Source organism: Gavialis gangeticus, unplaced genomic scaffold (genome assembly GCF_001723915.1).
Source record: "Gavialis gangeticus isolate Ggan-Ray unplaced genomic scaffold, GavGan_comp1, whole genome shotgun sequence".
NCBI classification, from domain to species: Eukaryota; Metazoa; Chordata; order Crocodylia; family Gavialidae; genus Gavialis; species Gavialis gangeticus.
In genome coordinates, this window is record NW_017729001.1 from 18705951 (window position 1) to 18721190 (window position 15240).

General features: G+C 42.8%; 1 protein-coding gene across 4 annotated transcripts in view; it reads right to left on the bottom strand.

Moving 5' to 3' along the window:
• Window positions 1-12108, bottom strand: part of GOLGA3 (golgin A3) — a 40549-nt gene extending 28441 nt beyond the window's left edge. The window contains exons 1-7 of one of the 4 annotated variants that reach the window (XM_019507004.1): window positions 12024-12108; window positions 9187-9532; window positions 5583-5864; window positions 4614-4726; window positions 3370-4064; window positions 1466-1577; window positions 596-902 (exon numbers count right to left, since the gene is read on the bottom strand). In XM_019507004.1, the coding sequence (XP_019362549.1) occupies window positions 596-902; window positions 1466-1577; window positions 3370-4064; window positions 4614-4726; window positions 5583-5864; window positions 9187-9316 (1639 nt within the window). In that variant the 5' untranslated portion in view covers window positions 9317-9532; window positions 12024-12108. Of the gene's footprint in view, window positions 1-595; window positions 903-1465; window positions 1578-3369; window positions 4065-4613; window positions 4727-5582; window positions 5865-9186; window positions 10726-11851; window positions 11924-12023 lie in introns of those variants that run through there. The other 3 variants (XM_019507003.1, XM_019507005.1, XM_019507006.1) reach the window with 3 other exon arrangements.
• Window positions 12109-15240: the final 3132 nt, after the last annotated feature.

The window sequence follows — 15240 nt, forward strand, 5'->3', positions numbered from 1 at the left end:
AGGGCCACTCGCATGGTCAGGGAGCAGCAGGGCAGGCCCTACGAGGAGAGGCGACGGGACCTGAACCTGTTCAGCCTGCACAAGAGAAGGCTGAGGGGGATCTAGTGGCCTGTTACAAACTAGTCAGAGGGGACCAGCAGGCATTGGAGGAGTCCCTATTCCCCTGAGCACTACCAGGAGTGACTAGAAATAATGGTCACAAGCTGGCAGAGGGTAGATTCAGACTAGACATCAGGAGGTGCTACTTCACTGTCAGGGCAGCTAGGATCTGGAACCAACTTCCAAGGGAAGTGGTGCTGGCTCCTACCCTGGGGGTCTTCAAGAGGAGGCTAGATGAACACCTTGCTGGGGTCGTTTGACCTCAGTACTCTTTCCTGCCGTGGCAGGGGGTTGGACTTGATGATCTGCTCAGGTCCTTTCTGACCCTACCAACTATGAAACTAGGATCCAGAAGGATCAATAGTTGCCTACTACCACCAACATCACATCAGTAATTGACAGCACCCATATGACTTAAGGTTAATTAAAATTGCTTGCAGGATGGAAAAGGGGGGAGAATAGCAAGTGTCTGAGACTGAGATTTATATCAACTCACCTGTGCTATCCTTACTGAGAACTTTTTTTTGCATATCTTCAACTTTTAACATGAGTCTTTGGTACTGTTCCTCTGCCACCTGAAGGTCATTATTCGAAGAAGCCAAGTTGGCATTCTTGGCTTCCAAAGCATTCTGCAGGTCAGCCATAGCTCGTTCCAGATCCCAGCAGGATTGCTTTAATGTGGCCACTTCCGAACTCAGGGACTCCTGCTTCTGTTGGCTACTCTGGCTGTGCTCCATCTGTGCTTGAAACTTCATGTTCAAAGCTGCAAGCTGCGCTTGTAGTTCAGTCTTCTCTTTGAGTGCCTAAAAAAGTTCAAGAAAATCATTAAAAAAAGTTAAGGCAGACTGACAAAGCACACTAACAAGAGAGGCAAAGAAATTAAAAGTAACTAAAACAAATGTCTAGCAACAATATTTTGCTAAGCAAGTAATATATACTTGCAGGATCAGAAAGAAAAAGTTGCACTCCATTTATTGTTTCCAATATGGCAAAAGAACATAGGTAGAAGTGCATAAAAATAGTCCCTTTACAAAGCACAGTTATACGCAGGTATGTGGTATATAAGACAGCTTTTTGTAGAACAGAAGATTGTCCTCCTGTTAAGATTTGTTTTGTTTGCAAAAAACATTCCTTTGCACCCTCTCCCTCTCAGATTTTCCTTTCGTGGATCCCCTTTTCCACATATTTTACTGACCTAAATTTAAAGAGTTTTTCTTTAAATTCATTTTTTTTTTAAATATATGCTGTATAACACTATGAAAAAAAAAAAAAAATCACACATCTTAGTGTGGCAAATTCTTTAAAATTTCAAATCAGTGTGTGGCTCTAGTTTTATTAAATACAGAAATTCAGATTTATCTTATACCTGATTTGCTTCTAATGACAGTGCTACTAGCTGTCCTTCTAGTCTCATCTTCTCTTTTAGGACTTGCAACACTTCATCATGAGTTCCTGCGATAGAGCTTTCCATAGAGACACTGGAGACAGAGACACCATACATGCTTATAAGGTCAGGACTTAATAATCAACCAGTTAAAAAGAAAGAAGGCTGAAATGGCTAGAGAACAGTTACAAAGAAAAGCTGTCCAGCACAGATATCTCCTTATTCTCATCCCCCATATACAGCTGATTAAGTATACGGTCACATGAACATATTACTGTAAAATAAGCAAGGGTGTTAACTAAGTTGAAGTGCTTTATCTGCCCACATGAAGTGAAAGTGGACATAAGCTTTTTTGTAAACTCTCATATTCAACATGTGGCAAAAATATACACATAAGCAGTCACTGCACAGTAGCTACCATACTATACGTTCACAACCAGCTTACCTCACAGAACAAAGGGATAATAATTTCTGCTCTACCTTGCTACCAAAGTGATTGTGTAGATTGTGATTTTCTATTGATCTTGCCTCCAAAATTTTGGAAAGTTACTTCCTTCTCCCACATACGAAAAAGGAGACATGTAGCTGTATTTTCAAAAATAATTTGTTCAAACTCTACAATAAATCTTAGACAAGCAGGGAAACAAACTGTAGTCCTGTCAGTCTGACCAGTTATACCTTTGTTAGTTCAACTTTGATCTCTTGTCAGAGAAAAGTATTCAGCCATGCTTAGGTTATCACAGATGCATACACCCGCAAAGATCCAAAAATGAATCCCAGCTAAGGGGCTGAAGACTATAACAACATTTGAGCAAGGACCCTGGAATCTCACAAGTACACAGTGCTGAAAAGATGCATAACAAAACCAAGAGAAACTATTACTCTTTCTGCAGTCAGTAATATCTACAATTTCTTTTTTTTCAGGTCAGGGTATAGACCATGGCTTGAGAATTTGTTCTCACACCCACAATAAAAAGCCCAATCTTAAATTATTCTCATGGCATCATGCACAGCTCATCTTTATTTCCACATTTTTGAATGAAGTAAAGGAGGGGAGGGGACGGGACATTTGAGATTTAAGTGTCAAAATCCACTGTGGTGGGTTAGCTGAAAGTGTCTGACCATACTTCAGGTGCATTTTGAAGTTATGCCAGGTTGACCCAAGTATACCCAAAATCATGCCTTACCAGACCATCTACACATTTATAAAGAATTTTTAAAAACTCAGCTATGGAGCTTTGACAAGAAACTGAAAATATCTAAAATGTTATAATCCAGATAAATGTGTTACCTATGTCATTAAAATTTCATATATTAAAACTGCCATTATTTCTTGTTTAGTGTGAAGTGGATTGGGGAATACCCTACAGATCTATGCAAAGATCTGTAAAACCTATGGTTTCAATCATTCAGTTAGAGCTGGTTCCTATCTATCAGTGGTTCTCAACCTTTTTAGATTCAAGGTATCCCCTCCTTAGGTGCAATGCAGCCCTTTGAAAATGCCCGCTCTTGATTTTCACTCTTTTAAAACAGAAGAATACTACAGCAATTCTTCTGAAAGACTGCAAAGTGGTCAGGAAGTTTTTAATGCTATAGATTCCTATTTACAATCTTGGGTTTATCCTACGATTCATGTTTGTGCACCTATGGCACCCTGGCTGACAATCTTTGAGCTATATATTCATCTTTAGATACATTAAAAATGTACTCTGTGAACTGACCATATAGTTTTATGTAAGGATCTATTAGTCAGCACACATTTTATCATAATGAACAGAAATCAGAGCTATACTCAAATGTACTTGCTGAAAATTAAAGCTTCAAATGGATATGCTAAAAAACACCTAGGATGGTAATGGCAATATAACGCAATGCAACACATTTACCTGCTGGAAATACTATCTCTCCGACTCTGCACTTCGCCATTAACTTCCTGCTCCTGGGCATGATGCTCTGCAGCTGCAGCCTGTAAGACCTCCCTGATGGAAGGAAATTGGCCCACTGCATCAGAAGGAATCTTCTGGCCATTTATCATGTATGAAGTATCTTGTTTGCCTTCTGCATTCTGTAAGATACTGTACAGCCCCTTTCCTGACACACTGCTGTAGGTAGAGCTGTCACTTTCATTTCCATCCAGCCTCATTCCAACTTCACTTCCATCAATCTCAGAAACACTGTCCCCTGCCAATGAGGAATTCTCTAGTCGATCATCTGTGTCAGAGGGCAGACTGATCTCAGACACAACTGACGTCAAACTACTTCTGTTCTGCTTCAGAGACCCACCAAATGAATCTGGAGTCAAAAAATTCCGATTAGTATTTGCAGAGTCTGACTCTTCTGTTCTATAATCAGCCAAAGACCGGATTTTACTTGATTTGGAAGATTTAGAGCTTTTTCTCTCTCTTGAATTTGCTGGAAGTCCCAGGCTTCCTAGTTTCGGCCCGCGAGGGACACTGGTCCGCAAAAAGGAATACTCTTTCGTCATAGCTACAGTGCTGGCTCTTGGCAAGATTTCTGGATTTAACATCAGCTCAGGATCTAGTGTACTGGAGGGCCGATTTTTGGGTATAGACTGTCTAGACTAAAAAAAAGCAGAAACAAAAATAAATTCCATAATGTAACAGTGCAACTAACATCAGTGATTTTTTTCTGCTATTGCATTTAAAGGTGAAGCTTCAACATTTCTTCCAGATCTAATACTTGAAATGTATATAGCACTTCACCAACAACCTGATTTTAACTAGACTTAGTTAAATGCAACATGGCCTGCAACATCCTTTAGTGCTAGGCAGTGGGTTCATCTGCCTCATACTTGAGTTGATCATTTTTTAAATGAATGTTTTAAAAAATTGATACTCCAAACTGCTCTTCAAATTAGATTTTCCAAATTATTACAAAAATCTCTAGAAGCTACTGCTCCATGAAATTCTAAAAGAGTGAGTGGTCTTCACATTCACTGGCACAGCCCCACAGATTTCAGCCACAGTGCTGATAGAGCTGAAGGTCAAATTTGGCACAGACAGAAAGAGGATAAGGAAAGGGATTTAGATCAGGTCCGGTGAAAGTTTCCTGCTTTCCCACCCATACTAGAGAGTCCTTAAAAGCAAAGAATCACCTGAAAAGTTCTTACTCTTTCTTGGTGCCTCTTCACTCTGTATTGTTTCAGCTGCTCTTCCAGACGCTTTCTTGCTTGAAGTCTGATTTGTTCTTCATTCTCTAAGGGGAGCGAAGATTCTGCTGAACCTGCACATAAAAGTTACCCTTAATGTCACAAAGAGCCCGTGTGGTATTGTGAGCAACCACAACACAAAAAGGATAAGAAACCCTTCCATCCAAGAGCAACATGCTTCATGCAGAATATGCAGCATTCACAAAGAAAGCTCCTTTGCATGCATCTTGGAACACTACTCCACCAATCTTCTGAAGTATTGTGTGTAAGCATTGAGATCAGACTGCTTCTTGCAATCACTCATTCTTTATAATCAACTATCCAGTGATCTGAGAAAAAGAGTCCATAGCAGGAACAAGACTACTATCATAATTCCCAACTCTTTTATAGAGCTCTGAATCTGACAAAATTGCAGAAACAGACAGGACCTATTTGGTCTCCTAGATCCAAAACTCAGAGGCTAGTGCAGGATTTCTTCTAAAGAAGTTCCTTATACTGTGTTCCAGTTATTATTTAATAACCCCACTGATGAGGCTTTTTTATCACTTCCTTTGGGAAAACTTTTCCAAACAAAGACATTTCAGCAAAAGGAAGCTTTTCTATTAGCCTAAAATTGTCAATTTCTGAATGTCACCCCATTATTTACAACATGGGAAAGAAGAGAACAACTTAACTTATGGTCACATAACGCTCCCATTTACCATAATGTGCGGGTCAGTAGAATAAACAATTGGTTAAATGCTAAAGCATGTGCTTCAACTGGAGCAGGAAAAAAAATGAAATTTAGTCCAAAATGAAGGAAAGGCTTACTGCAAAAATGAAGTTTAGTCCAAGCTTAAATGATACTATAGGGATTCTGCAGAGAGGCTCAGAGAAAAAAACTTTATGCAGCAAGAGAAAGCAGGGGCTCTATCGTAAACAGATGCTTACACAATTCAGTTTCTTGCATGGGAAGACTTAGTTTGAGGGACTGCAAAGCTTCTTTTCTAAGAACTATTCCCTCAGCACTAGTTCCCTGAGACTTCCTTAGGTTGTCATGGAAACCAGCCACACCTGGAGATGGCTCTTGACCTTGGGGGCTGCTGGTGGAGTCAAAAGACAAAAGGGAGTCAGGACAGAGTGACTCTGGCCCATTCTGGCAGGCATCTCCTTTACTGTTTACTTCCAGTCTTTCCCCTTCTTTTGGCACTTCATTGATCTTAATATTGGTAGCTGGAAAAGAAAGTTAAATTGTGTTAGTTTACACCAACAATCACCATGTTCATACTTAAGCGCACTTCCGAAAACAAACCTAACAAATGATTCTTGCAATCAAGACAGGCTTAATGTTTAGAAATTGCCACATTGTTTATTTGAAAGAAAAGTGAAATGAAACGTGCTTATAGTTTTCCACTCAGAATTAATAGAACAGGCAGGTACACTTTGCTCTTGTATAAGGTCTTTTTCTGAAAACCTTACACTCTATCGGAAAAAAATTATCAAGCTTCACAAAAGTCTGGTTAGACAGGTATTAAACAAATTTTAGATACAAAAAAACTCAGACACGGGGAGGTTAAGTTTCCCGAAGTGTCACAGTGAACCAGCAGCATACCAAAGAAAGACCCTACACTGTAGTGCCTCAGTACAGTGGCAATATCGACATGCATAAATGCTGGACTGAAAACCCAACTGCACTTCCCAGCTTCTAATACGAGTCAAAAAAGTGTTGGTAACCCTGGGAAGAACTGGACAAAAAATGGCATATTCTTCTAGATGTATAACAGAATACAACACAAATCAAATAATGAAACTGGAAGCATAAAATGCAAGTCCCCACTCTATTTCATATAAACCATACACAAAAGCTAACCTAAGACCAGAACTCATTCCTGGTGGTGGTTTCTGTACCTTTTCCACACAGAAAAACATATGCTCAACAATACCACAACCCTTCTACAGGCTTATATTTTAGAGGTCCACTAAACTTCCACATGGATGGGAAAAAGATGTTGTTATGTTGAATTGCATGATTAATTTGGAGACACACATTTCAGGTGGGGAAAAAAATCTACACAAAGTCACCTTCTGAGCACAGTCCGTGTAGTGTTGTTGTAACTTTTGGAATAAGTAACAAGGGTTCTCTCTAAAATTAAAAGAAGGAATTTGAAAATGCAACTGTTTTGTGTTACTAAGTGTCTGAGACTTAAAAAAGGTCAAACTTCTCATATTCCAAGACTATAGGAAATATTCTTACATGATCAGTTGGAAAAAAAATGTTTACTTGAATCAGTAGAAAAACTTACACTGAAATAGAATTTTTCCCACTGTTTGCTTTCCACATACATTCATCTCTCATTGTGGAGGGCTTTTGCTGATAACCTTTAGAAAACTACGTGTAGCCAAGCAGATTTCAATGATTAAAATGTATTACCCCATTTGGACATTAAACTGTTGCTTCAAAATGACAGCATATTTTTTCATCCAAGTTCTGAGGTAATGTTCCAGATTCGCTAGAGCCTAACTTATACAGTAAAAGGTTTACCAGCATAACTGCACTGGAAAAACCTCCTAATGTCAGAATACCTTATAGTGGCAAAAAAGAGTGCTTTTGTTCTTATAGCTTATACTGGTTTCTCCAAATGAAATGAGAGGCCTTCTTCCTATAGCAGGAAGGCCTCTTTTTTTTGCTGGTATAACTGTGTGCGCTAAGGCTCCTGCCAGTGCAGAAGGGGTTTTTTTGTTTGTTTTTTGTTGGGTTTTTTGGGTTTTTTTAACAAATCACATCCCTGAGCAGTTTCCTAGTGCTCACCTGACCTAGCATGCTGCTGCAGCATATTGGAAATTCTGTACACAGAGTCATTTAAATTTCAAGCATGGAAATTTGCACTGAATAACTAAATTAACAATATAACCTCAACAGCAGCCCCTATGTTATTTGTTTGTTTAATAAGGCCCATGTATAATGGGACAACAATTTCAGTGCAACGTGCCTCAGATGTTTTACTTGTTTTCAAGGGGGAGTTTGTGTTTTCAAAACTATGTTGAGTAGGGCTAGGGCACAGGAAGTGATATGTAGTAAGCATACTGGATGAATGTTTTGCTGTGATGACAAGTAAAACAAACAAACAAAACTGTCAGTGGGTGCATGTGCTATTAAGGTGGAAAAAATCAACTACAGTGCAGTTTGTGCCAGATTCAGCTGCTTGTGGGTGCAGCGTCTACACGTGTGCCTGGGACTGCAGCACTGTGAGCCAGGATGGAGCAGCCCTGGGCTTACAGGGGATCTGGTGGAGCGGGGGAAAGGAATCAGCCCCACACTCCAGGTGCAGCATTGGGCAGCAGAGGAGCTGGTTGGGGCGTGAGGGTGCTGAAGTGCAGGGCTAGGTAGCAAGCAGCCCCCCATACGTTAGTACCCTCAGCCAGCCCATCACCATCTACAGGTGTACTTCAGCACACATATCTGCCATAGGGTAGTATGGTCTCCAACAGTACTATCCTCCGACAGTTATTTTACTGTGTACTAAATACTGGTGCATGTGTAGGCTATGATGCTTTACTGCGGAGCCAATTAGTCCACTCTGCGATAAAGTGCACAAATAGATGCGCTTGGTGTTGACAAATAAGGGGTCAAATGTGGGCTTTAGCCATAACTACTCAAAAATGATGGGGGCTGTTCAGACAGTCAGAGCTACATTTTTAACCTGTCTTCCTATAACTAAAGTGATGCAATTATAATTATGTTAATCTATCTTTAGTTGCTTTAAAGCAGTGGAAGTGGTGGATAATTAGATTAAAATAAGAGAAAGATGTTCTACCTATTTATAAACCTCAACAGAATTGTTAGGAAGACAATCCTGAGATAAAGAGACGAGACAGTTTAATCTCTGACTTTTATAAAAGATAAATGATTAATCACATAATCATACTCTGGCAAATGAAAGGCTATCTACTTCATTTTCTTAAACTGAAGTGAACACTACCCATGAAAATAATTCCATAAAGAAATACAAAGATAAGATGCAACTGCAGAGTAGAAAACTCCATATTATATGGACAATTATTCCAGAATAAGCGTGCCTTTTTTCTTCATCTGTTTTGTTTTGGGCCTTATGCCCAATTTATCCACCCCAAAAGTAGATTCAGCTGATTTGGAAATTATATTCTTATTCTGGAATGTCAGCTCACATAATTATTTTGGATCAGTTGGTTCAATATGGTTATTTCTGAATAATTCTACCCATACACAAGTCTTAAAGACCCCTAGGCCTTATCTGCTGAAGACCAGAAACACAACAAACATTGAACATCCTTTTTCCCAACTGGCTACCAGGAACATTTTAGTTAATAGCTTTCAAACAGAAATTAAGAAGTTTATCAATTAAAGAGGAATTCATAAGATAGACAAAATCTCCATCAGGCTTCTTAAGTAACATACAGTGCAATCAACTGCTGAATCCAACAAAAGCCCCTTCAATATGATCTGCATAACAAAATAAGTAACAAAGAGGCCCTAAAAGAATCAGGCAGTGATCCAAATCATATAAAAAAAACTTACTAGTGATTTCACCTTCAACTGGCAGATCCAGTTTGGCCTTGCAATCCAAGAGTCCTTCAGAATTGCTAGAGGCTGCATTGCTACCTCTGTTCTCCAACAGGACATCTTGCTGAACAGATGAAGAGTCCATGGTAGAATTGACCCAGATCCAGAGAAATTATTTCTTCCAAATATTTTGCATTCAAGTGAACTACCAAGTCCTGTTTCTCTCCATCAGCGGCAGTGCTAGCCAAGATGCTGCCTAGTAGCAAAATGCCGAGTTTTTCATTTGCTGGTTTACAATAGGCAGCTGGGAAATTCCAGGTCATGAAAATAGCCTGCAGCTATTACCAAGAAGCTGCATTCTCTGGAAACAAATGCATTTATTTTTAAAGCCTTTTCTTATAGCTCTGAAGATACCAGACAGTAAGTAGCACTTACAAACTGTCATTAACCCACCCCATCCATTTACTTTCAAGTACAGAATCAGAGCACTAAATGATAGTGCAGACGATAAAACACAGCCAAGCATCCACCTTTCTATACAAACAAAAGAACTCTCATGCATTTCTCAATTTTCACAGTCTCGGTAATTGTGGAAGGCTACAGAAATTGGTTCTGCAACAGACAGCTTATTAGCAAGCCTTACCCCCAAGCCCTTTGTATGTAAATATATTAAAAACCTGTCACCAGCCTCAGTAAATCAGAAAATATGTGATGAACTGTCCTGCTCCTACAAATGACAATAATTATGGACATTCTTATTCTGGCCTCTCATGCTCCATTATCATCAAATGGGGTTATTTCAGTTAAAAGTCATATTATTTTACCTGTATAGATTCAAAGTGTTTTGAATCTTTTTATTGCTAAAAATGATGGCATTATTGTTTACATGGATTCTAATATTTGCACAGCAACCAAGACATACTGCTTTACAGAGCACAAACCACTAATTACAGCTTGTGTTGACAGTCGAAATGAGTCTTGGCTGCCAGTCAAAGCAGGTCTTCTCTGAGTGTGACTAACAGGAAGATTTCTAATGAAAGTTCACAGAATTCACACATGAGTTTCCAAAACATCTAGGGTCTAAATCCTAATCTATCTAACTTGATTACTGCAAATATGCAATGCATTTATTTTAATATGATCACCTACAGCTAACAAGATCAAAAAATAAATGTAGGAGACTATGCAATTTAACATTTTCCTGTTCAGAAATAGGACACCACAAGCACTTAGCTAAAGTTTGGGTTTTTAAAGCCAAAGATGTTTTAAGATCCAACCAAATTCCATACAATTATCTATCTGGAGCCAGTTAAATTTCTATCCCCTGTCCATCACCAGGAAACACCTGTGACACTTCTAAGGCACTACCATTTAGTCTTTTGTGGCAGGGGCAACTGTCTCAAAAATGTACAAATTTAAGGTCAGATCGTGGAATCACGCAGGTAAAATTCCCAATTGAATCAATAGAAATGGCATGTGTGAAGGAATGGACTCCCAGTGCACACCACCCCCCACCCCCAGAAGCAGTGATCCATGAACATACTGGTATGTATATGTACATGTATGTGTACACCCCCCCACACCCACTGCTACATTCATGGATTACTGCTTCTGGGGGGGATACTGCCCACGTACATACCAGTATAGAATCATAGAAAATGAGTGTTGGAAGGGACCCCAGGAGGTCACCTAGTCCAACCCTCTACTGAACGCAGGACCATCACCAACTCAATCATCCCAACCACGGCTTTGTACACCCAGGTCTTAAAAACCTATAAGGATGGACACTCCACAACCTCTGTGGGTAATGAGAGAGCTCTACCTAATATCTACCTATCTAACCTAAACTTCCTTTGCTGCAACTCGAGGCCATTGCTCCTTGTTTGGTCATACATAAATATATATCTGTATACATGTGTGTGTTTTTATCTATCTATATATAGATATAGATATATGCAGGGCTGGGGGGAGGGAATTAGGGGCAACCACCCCAGGTCCTGCACTTCAGGGGGCCCTGCAAAGCTGGCAGCATGGCCACAGTGACTGCACTGCCACCACCCTCCCCCTGCACATTTGGTAGCTTGGCACCCACCCCCAGGGCTGAATCCATTGCCAGCTTCCTTGTGTCCAGGGGCAGGGCCCTGCACAGGCTGATTTGCCCCAGGGCCTGCACCCTGCTCAGGTCATCTCTGTATAAGTGACACACACACATATACGTGTGCGTGTGTATAGATACGCACATACACTCATACACCTGGCATATTCATAGATAACTGCTTCTGGGGAAACACCGGGAGTCCATTCCTTCCAAGCTGACACGTCTGCTGATTTCACACATGCACAAAGTACACACACACCTCTCCCCAGTGCCCCTCCATACCTCCATCCCTCCCGCCCACAGATACCCCTGGGACCCAGGCGATCCGAGGCCGGCGCTGCCTGATGCCAGACGCCGCCGCGCGCCCCACGCCACGTCCGCCAGGGCGCGAGGGTTTCTGCCAGGGCACGTCCGGGCTCGAGGCGCAGCGGCCGCGGGGCGGACACCGGCAGCGCAAGGCCCCGCGGGGACCCCCCGGGCCTCAGGGCACGTCCTGCAGGTCCCATCCCCCCCGCAGCCGTGCCAAGCCTGGTCCCGACAGGCGGCGGCAGCTCCCCCTGCCCCCGACCCGGCCCCGCAGACCTGCCGCTGCTGCCGCCACCGCCCGCTGCTCCAGCCCGAGACGTGGCGTCTCACCCGCGGGCGGGGGAGGGGGGCGGCGCCGCGAGTGTCTCCTCCCCGCCGGGAAGACGGGGCTGCCGACCCCTCCCCCCACCGCGGGACCTCCTGCCTCCTCCCCGTCCTCACCCCGCACCCCAGGCAGCTCCAGCCGGGCGGGCGCGGGCCGCTCCGAGGGGCCGGGGCGGAACGGGCCAAGTGGCCGTTGTTCCACTTGGGCGGGTTTGACCAACGGACCTTCCGGGAGGGGCGGACGCCACTTCCTGTTGCCTGGAGAGACCGAATAATATGTTGCCTTCCGGTTGTCCCTCATGCTTCCCCCCCCGTTATGTTTTTTGTTAGTATGAGAGGTTGTTTTTTATGTAATTTTTTACATGTATGAGATTTTATTATGTTTTATGTCATTTTAATGTATTTCTACTTTTTTTTTTTAATTGTTGCTCTTTGCGCGGAGACCAATGCCCCGCCCCGCCCCCTCAACACGCCCCACCCCGGTCACGTGGCCTTGCGTCAGCCACGTGGGATACAGCAGTTAACTGTATCTCGGCCCCGCCCCCTTCCCCCAGCGACGTTGAAGGGAGAGCCGTAGCCCGCCACGTGTGAGCGACGGTGTCACCAGTCCAGGTGTACGATCATTATCACTTTTACATGATCATTTCATCCCTTGTAGGATGTACGATCAATACTAGACAAAGTATTCGAAATGTACCATGATTTTGGAGGCGTCTCAATGGAGCCAAGTCGCTCTTGGTAAAGCCTTCACTGACTTTTGGACTTGCTGTGAGCACTTCCCTTCTGACTGCTTACCACCTTGACGTAAAGAAATGCAGCAACTTGGATGACCCAATGCTCGCTCGCTCACTGGCAACTTACAGGGAGCAATAGAAAGTAAAGAAGAGGACGTATTTGCATGCGTCAAGTATTTTTTTTCATGCAGGGGAGTTTTTAAGCAAATACGATCATTTTGAGCTTCCAATACAGTCATTTCATATTTAAGACCTGGCAATGCTGGGGAGGATGGCACTAGCTCCGATACCAGTTCCCTCCACTCTGCCCATCTGCCAGGCCTTGGCCCCGTGGGTTGCCGAGGGGCCCCAGGCCGTGTTGTGCTGAGCCCCGTGTGCAGCAGGAAGCTTTGCAGCGGGAAATAAGACTCCGTTCATCCCCCAAAGGGTCTCGCAGAGGCGTTGATGGCTCCGGTCAGGTGGAGGGAGCCAGCATGCACCCACAGCCCTGCCTGCCTCAGTCAGAGGTGCAGAGCCCTCGTACCCCCAGCCCCAGGGACGCCTCAGTCAGGTCACGGTGGATAAAGCCAGTGCGTGCCCCAGGCACAGCCTCAGTCAAGGAAAAAAAGCCAATGTGCACCCACAGCTGCAACCAGCCTCAGGCAGACAGAGCCAGTATGTACTCACAACCAGGACCCGTTCACTCAGGCCAACAGAGCCAGTGTGCACTCACAGCCATGACTGCCTTGCCAGGTGGACAAAGCCAGCATTTACCCACAGCCGTGGCCACCCGCTTTGCAGCCACTTCCCCTTTTCTTTTATTGCCCTACCCAAATAGACAGGCAGGAATCCAGAAAGAGGCCTGGCCACATGTCACAGTGTGGAATTAAGACATTTCTTAGGGCATTGGTTGTCCTTGTAAGGGGGCCTGTAAGCCATGCACAGCCCTAGTCTATAACAAAGACATTTGTGGGGGACATGATCCAGGATCTGTGTTTGTCATCAGGTGATTCCAGGATGTATAATGCATGTTTTTTTGTTCTGAGTAGGTGTGACTGGGAAATGAGATAAGACCTGGAAAAAAAGTGCGCCACCCACGGACGAGAGCCCAGGAAAGGGCCTTGAAACAGGTAAGGAAATAAAAACAGTCCTGGGAAGTGACAAAGCTGGGTGAGCCGCAAGGAAAGCTGAGGATGATGATAGGCAGGAGTCGGTGAGTTAATGAACATTGTGGTAGGGTATGCTGTGGCCCATGATCTGAGGTTGAAGCCTAGAATAGACAAGACTTACTCTAAAGTAATGAGAAAATTCCCTCTGAATTTTGAGGCTCAGAAAGAGTAGTTTGTGGGCAAATACTGTTTTGATGGCAGAGCACAAAAATTCTTAAACAAACAAGATTTGAGACCAGAGAATAGCATCTTCTTTCAGGCTTGGTTATTATTTTTTCTAGATAAGGATATATGTGAGTCATAGGCAATATATAAACTGATTTACTTCCAACTAATACGTCTTTTAGTTTCTTACCAGTAAAGGAATGAAATAACGATCTTGATATATATTATACACATGCCAGGTCCACGTTGGCTCTTTCCTCATCTCTTAGCAATGACTTGTCTTTAACATGCTATTTTGCAGATTTCCAATAAACACACAATGGACAGAGTTTTATATAAGGCCTCCAGAACTACAGTTCTATCTTATGTTGTTGTCTGTGAGTTTTGTTGTCTGATTCCTGTTACTAGATATCCAGTAGGAATAGACATGTCTTTGCCGTTTATTTGACAATGAACTTGTAACCATATGTAATGTTTGCATTGGGTTAGCAAAGACATTTTTTATTAATTTTGAGAAGGACCCTTGAATGAATGGATACGAATTTAAGTCCTTTAGGAGTTATTTTTTATGACTGTATCTGCAATGGGTGTTGAAAAAAGCAATGGTGGGAAAATACGAATGTTTAATTATTGTATAGTCAACCTGCATGACATCTCATTTGCTTAGATATTATTGTAAGAATGAAGAATAGATGCCTCCCTACAGAGAGCTCAAATTAAGAAAGGGAGTAATATAGCATTCCAATTCCAATATTTGCTTATGTTTGCTTCTTGGCTTTAAGCCTTCTTCTTGGAGACAGTTAACTGCTTGGGTAAAGCTCCCAAACTATCTGTGACTTTATGTACATAGCCCTGAGAATCTCAGTCACTTGCTCATAGACTAATAGGGCGTATCCTGACAAGCACGTGCGTGCAGTTTATGGCTTCTCAAAGCTGTTTGAGGCACCACAAACCATATGCGGCGCGCATGCAACTGTTTGCTGCACTGTAAATTTGACACTGGCATCTCCCAGTGTAAAAAAAACACACACAAAATAAGTGGTGTGGCGCACACAGCACAGAAACAGAACCTGGCGATCCAGAGCCACCATCTGGTTGCCAGCCAGGCTCCATACAGCCAGATCGGTGCCACTGCTACCTTGGGAGGCCTAGCAGAAGTGCTGGCCCTAGCCTCCCAAACTGGGACAGTTTGGTGTGTGCCAGAGTGTGTGTGCAGGGGCATGCCCTGGGGCACAAAGCAGTGGCAAAATTTGTGCTGCTGCTATTTGTGCTACAGCAAATGCACACCCCTGCA